Source organism: Lactuca serriola, chromosome 6, assembly GCF_051521515.1.
Source record: "Lactuca serriola cultivar US96UC23 chromosome 6, Lser_US96UC23_V15, whole genome shotgun sequence".
Classification (NCBI taxonomy): domain Eukaryota; kingdom Viridiplantae; phylum Streptophyta; class Magnoliopsida; order Asterales; family Asteraceae; genus Lactuca; species Lactuca serriola.
Window position 1 is genome coordinate 132,634,451 of NC_136413.1, and position 6,000 is coordinate 132,640,450.

Below are 6,000 nucleotides of genomic sequence, written 5' to 3' on the forward strand. Positions count from 1 at the left end.
TAACCTAGTTAAGAATATAGAAAACTAGACACCTATTTATCCCCCTAAGATGCCCAAGATAAAGAAACAATTATAGTGTTATACCCATGGTTGACAGAATAGATAAGATATTGGAAAGAATATTAGTTATCAACTGGATGAGATGGTTTGAAGCAAAATCATTGTCCATGTAATAAAAAAATATCCAAATTTTCATAATAATTTATATACTTCAAATACATATATGAATATGAAAAAAAATAGAAATATTAAAAGTCAACAAACACCTAAATAACGTTTCCAAATATATACTTAAAATAGTACCCCGACTTTTAAAATGCAAATAAAAAAAGGTTGATTATCATTTAAATGTTCATAACAAAATAAAAATCGGAATTCAGAATCTCTCTCGCCAATAATTCTTATGATTACCAAATGAATAAAGAATATATGAATTAGAATGCCTCTCATAATTCATCTTTTTAATATTGACATATTTCTTTTTAAAACCCCAATAAATGTTATGAATTTGAAAAAGATTGTTGCTAAATTAGTAAACATGTATGAATTTTTGACATTTAAAAATAAAAACAACACAATGAAACATGATAACAACTAACAAGGCATGGTTTAACTGATTTTCTAACAGAACATTTGCAACAAAACATTGATAATTACCAACAAATTATAACTATTTTTTTTTAAATTTAGAAAACATTTTTTTAGTATCAACCTTAAATTTTTATACTTTAAGTTGATAATCAAATTAAGGTGTTATCTTAACCATGGTTAAGTGCCAAATGACTGATCTGATCAGATTGAAATTGTCTTAACAGCTTCAGAGATTGTTGATACAGATTAAGGTCCATTCCATCTACATTTCTACCAACTCTTGCTTTTAATATCCCCTAAAAAAAGTAAACAATAAAAATGCAGTTTCTAATCTTGATGAGGATAATGAGGGCATTTATGTCTTTTACATATGATGGATAAGGAGTTGTAAGCTTATGTACCTCATTATTTGGTTGAATGGAAAGTTCTCCAATGAACTGATAAAGGGAACCCACACGAAGATTGAGTCTTAAGTGTTGAGTGTCAACTGCTAAGGTAACACCTCCATCAGCAATAATGGCAATGGCTGACTCAACATTATGTTCTTGTAACCTAAAATCAGAAAAGAATGTAGATTGTAGGATAAGAATGTAGATGAATCCATTGAGATCAAACGATTTCACTCACTTTCCATTAACCCTAAGGGATGCTCCTTGCTTGAAATGTGAAGAAGATGAGTTGAGTTCTTGTAGAAGAACCAGGGCACCTGAGGGTATGGGAGCAGATGCCATTGAAACACCAACAATTCACAGGAAATTCAGTTATGTAAGTATTCTGCAGTAAAGAAATTTGAGCAATCGTTAGGTCTTGTGAATGTGGCTTCTAATTTCTGGTTTGGGTTTTAATGAAAAACAGTAACAACAATAGATAGTTTTTGAAATAGATATGAACACATACAATGTTCTTCGATGCTCGAATCGCTTTCAAATTAATATGAACGCATACAAGGCGAACAATAAATAGAACTTCGTAAGATTAAGATCATGCGAATGCTTGGATTAATAGTGTCACAACTCGCAACAGCAACAAATTAAATATGAAGGTGAAGATAATCATGACACGGAATAGCAAATGCAAAATTAAAGAGAAGAAGATGAATTAGGGCTCGACGTATTTGTGTGTGCTTATTTGGCACAGAGAGAGAGAGAGAGAGAGAGAGAGAGAGAGAGAGAGAACCTTCACCGGCGATTGAAGTAGGGCATGTTTCCGGTGGACCGTGACAAAAGGGATGCATGATTCATGAAGATCGACGCATAGCCCATTCTACGACCAAGATCCGACCCGTATAGGTATTGTATTTAGTGTACCATTTGGTCGTTTGGTCCTCACCGGAAATTGGCATTTGGTCCTCCCTAAAATTTCGTTTTAAGGTTCCTCAATTTCTTTCAAATCCGTCTAACACAATGTTTTAAAACCCGGGTCGACCCGGCCGGTTGAACCGTGACCCGGGATATAAGACGGGTTAATCGAGACCGGGTTTTTGTAAAAATACCGACCGGATCGAACCGGCCGGGTTTACCATGACCCGCGGTTGAACCGGGTATTGTGAACCGGTAAAAACCGGGTTGGACCGTTTAGTAGGGCTTGCTTAATTATTTCACCATCTTGTATCGCTCCAGCCTCCAGGCCACAAAATAGACTTCCATTCTTCGTTCTTCTGTGGGAAACAAAGAAGCACGTCGCAATTCGCAAACGAAAGCAGCAAGTCGCCTCCATTCTCCGGCGACTTCATTCTCGATCGACTTCATTCTCCGGCGAATTGCATTCTTCTCCAGCCGCCTCCAGGTGAGTTTCCGATTCCTTTCTTTTCTTTTTTCTTTTTGCTGCTAAATCGACTTCTGATTTCCTTTATTTTCTTTTTTCTTTTTTTTTGCTGCTACATCGACTTCCGCCTCCAGGTGTTTCAGAAGTGCCTTGATTAGTTGGTTGTTCCTTCTCCACCTAAACTACAATACAGTGACTTTTTTTTTTGATTAGTTGTAGAAACTAGAAACTTCCGCTCTTTTGATTAGCTATTATGAAGTTAGTTTTCTTTTGGCTATGAAAGACTGAAATCAATTGACTGTGAAATCAGAAGTGCCTTGATTAGTTATCAGAATTCAGAAGTGCCTTGATTAGTTGGTTGTTCCTTCTCCACCTAAACTGCAATACAGTGACTTTTTTTTTTTGATTAGCTGTAGAAACTAGAAACTTCCGCTCTTTTGATTAGCTATTATGAAGTTAGTTTTCTTTTGGCTATGAAAGACTGAAATCAATTGACTGTGAAATCAATTGCTAGATTTGTTTTATTTTCTTCTCTAATTGACTTTGAAATCAGGTGAACTTACAGCTCATTTATTGTTAATTATCAATTACAGGTGATAGATTTTGTTAGTATATTTATTCTTAATTATCAATTACATGTGAAATCAATTACAGTTCATATATTGTTAATTATCATTGTTTCAAGATTTTGTGACAAATTTGGTTATTTACATTTCATTTATTGTTAATTGGTCATTGTTTCAAGGTTTTGATTATGTAGATTATGAAATTAGGATCCAATTGACATATGTTTATTGATTATAAAATTACTTTTCAATGCAGTTAGATATGGAATCAAGGGAAGAACAACCATCGCAAGCACAATCTCAAGCTCAATCCCATTCTTCGGTTCAATCAAATGTACGAACAAAGATGGATATAGCATGGGAACATGTTACTCAAGTCGTTGATGAGAAGGGGAAAAAGGCATGGATATGTAACTTTTGTCAAAAAGTTATAGGTGGTGGTGGAATAAACAGGGTTAAGAAACATCTTGCTGGTATTAAAGGTGAGGTAGTAGCATGCCCAAAAGTTAGTCCAGAAGTGCGGTTTACAATGCAAGGAAAGTTGAAAGAGACTGCCCAAAAAGAAAAAGAAAAACGCACCACTAGTGTTACTATCTTGGATGATGATGAAGAGATGGAGGAAATAGAAATGTCAACTGTGAAAAAGGGTAAAAGGAAATCTACTTCAAACTTGCATCCATTTTTTACAAAAGGTATAAATGATCCTTCCCAACCCACTATTAAATCTGCAATGCAAAGTAAGGCAAAAATACATGATGTGGATTTAGCTATTGCTATGTGGTTTTATGATGCATGTATACCTATGAATGCTTGCAACTCTCCTTTTTTTCAACTTATGGTAGATAAAATAGCAAGTATTGGTTATGGGTACAAAGCACCTAATTATCATGCTCTGAGGGTTAATTTATTGACAGATGCAAAAAAGTCAGTTTCATTGATAATTGATTCGTTAAGAAGTCAATGGGTTGATACAGGTTGCACAATTATGAGTGATGGGTGGAGGGATGTTTCACAACGACATTTGATTAATTTCTTGGTTTATTGTCCGAAAGGGATATCATTTCTTAAATCTGTTGATGCATCTGATATAGAGAGCAATGCTACAAATTTGTGTAATTTGTTTGCTGAGATTGTTGAAATGGTAGGAGAAAAAAATGTGGTTCAAATGGTAACTGATAATGCTGCTAATTACAAGCTTGCTGGTACTAAGTTCTGTGAAAGATATCCTTCTATTACTTGGTCTCCATGTGCAGCGCATTGTCTTAATCTTGTATTAAAGGATCTTTCAGAATTGGATAATGTGAAAAGTTTGGTCAATCTTGCATCGAGGGTTACTATTTTTGTTTATAATCATAAGTGGTCGTTGAATTGGTTAAGAAAAAGACCCGGTTGGAAAGAAATTATCCGTCCAGGTGCTACTCGGTTTGGTACCGTGTTCATAGCATTGCAAAGTTTGTATGACCATAAAGAAGATTTACAAGCAATGGTCATATCTAATGAGTTTAAGAAGATGTTGAAAGTGGGAAATGCGGTTGAATGTAAACAGATTGTCTTGAATGAAATCTTTTGGAAGAATTGTTTGATTACAGTGAAAGTAATGACTCCTTTGTTAAAACTTTTGCGGTTGTGTGATTTGGATGAAAAACCTGCAATTGGTTATGTTTACGAGGGAATGCGTCGGGCAAGAAGAGGGATTAAGGAATTGTTTAAGAAGAAGAAGGAATTATATAGGCCTTACACTAACATAATTGATAGCCGTTGGGATAGGATGTTAAGAAAAAGTATTTATTGTGCGGCTTATTGGTTGAATCCTGTTTTCCAATATGATCATGCAAATCTTTGTAAGAAGAATGAGGTGTTTCAAGGCGTTCTTGAAATGGTTGAGAAGACTTTTAAAGGTGATGACGTGTTAAATATTACCTTGAATTTAGGGAGGTTTCGTGATGTTGAAGGTACCTTTGGTAGATCTAGTGCCGTTGCTTCTCGTAATCTTACTCGTCCAGGTATGATTTAAACTTAATGTGTCATTATTATATATAAAATATTGTATTTTCTAATATATTTTTTTTGCTGACTATATCATTTGTAGATGAGTGGTGGAAGTTATTTGGCGGAGATATTCCGGTTTTGCAAAAGTTTGCTATTAGAATATTAAGTCAAACGGCATCTTCTTCCGGTTGCGAACGTAACTGGAGTTTGAAAGGATTCACACGAAACGGAGGAATAGATTGGAACATCAAAGGCTAAATGATCTTGTATTTGTTCATTACAACTTGCGTTTACAAAATAGGTATGGTAACTTGATAAGATATACTATGCTATAAAATGACCAAGTTATATTTGAGATTTTTTTGAATGTTTTTGTAGATTGAAGGTTGATATGAGGTCTTACGATCCTGTTGACTGTGAAAATATTGATAAGACGGGATTTTGGGTGGTTGAAGAAGAGCGGGAAGGAGAACTTAATTATGATGATTTGGAAAATATGCTTGATGAGCAAGAGCATGAACCGGCTTCTGAATCACAAGGTGACCATGTTGATCATGAAGTTGATAGTGAATTTCAGTTACTAAGTGACCGCGAGATCGATGCTTATAATACTCCAATTTCTCAAGATCCATGATTTGGTTTGGTCGTAACGTGTTTGGATTTGTCTACAACTATGTTTTCTTTTGTTATTTATACTTTATGTTGTTGTTTGTTGTGTTAAGATTGATCTATAACATGTTATTAATACTCTATGTGGTTGTTTGTTGTGTTAAGATTGTTTTTTGTGTTTAGATTAAACTTTGTTGACATCAAATTATTGGTATTATATGTCTATGTAGTATGGAGAAAAGCAAAAATATATGAAAATAAAAAAAATGCCATAAACCGGGTTGACCCGGCGGTTGAACCGGTTGAACCGGTTGACCCGTGAACCGGTCTTCACACCGGGTCAACTAAAAACCCGGGTTCTAAAACATTGGTCTAACATGTCTAGCCTAACGAACTGGATTGATCTGGTTCGGTCTAAATTATCACCTCTATGTCCAAAGAATTGTGAATCGGACCTAGACCGCACAGGTTCGGTCAAAGA

General features: G+C 34.9%; 1 protein-coding gene and 1 pseudogene across 3 annotated transcripts; one reads left to right on the top strand and one right to left on the bottom strand.

Annotated features, from left to right (window-relative positions):
• Positions 1-565: 565 nt before the first annotated feature.
• On the bottom strand, positions 566-1,910 carry MDO1 (telomere-capping, CST complex subunit). Of its 2 annotated transcripts, none has more exons than XM_079004581.1 (4): positions 1,768-1,910; positions 1,219-1,365; positions 993-1,143; positions 566-887 (listed from the first exon to the last, which is right to left on the bottom strand). In XM_079004581.1, the coding sequence occupies exons 2-4, from the start codon at positions 1,320-1,322 to the stop codon at positions 759-761; spliced, it is 384 nt and encodes a 127-aa protein (XP_078860707.1). In that variant the 5' UTR covers positions 1,323-1,365; positions 1,768-1,910; the 3' UTR covers positions 566-758. The 2 variants fall into 2 exon arrangements, with proteins under 2 accessions (XP_078860707.1, XP_078860708.1); XM_079004582.1 differs by lacking the exon at positions 1,768-1,910 and adding an exon at positions 1,489-1,622.
• LOC145056860 (uncharacterized) lies at positions 1,765-5,695 on the top strand (annotated as a pseudogene). Its single transcript, XR_013685936.1, has 5 exons — positions 1,765-1,880; positions 2,211-2,376; positions 3,178-4,924; positions 5,011-5,211; positions 5,289-5,695. The product of XR_013685936.1 is annotated as an uncharacterized LOC145056860 (transcript).
• Positions 5,696-6,000: the final 305 nt, after the last annotated feature.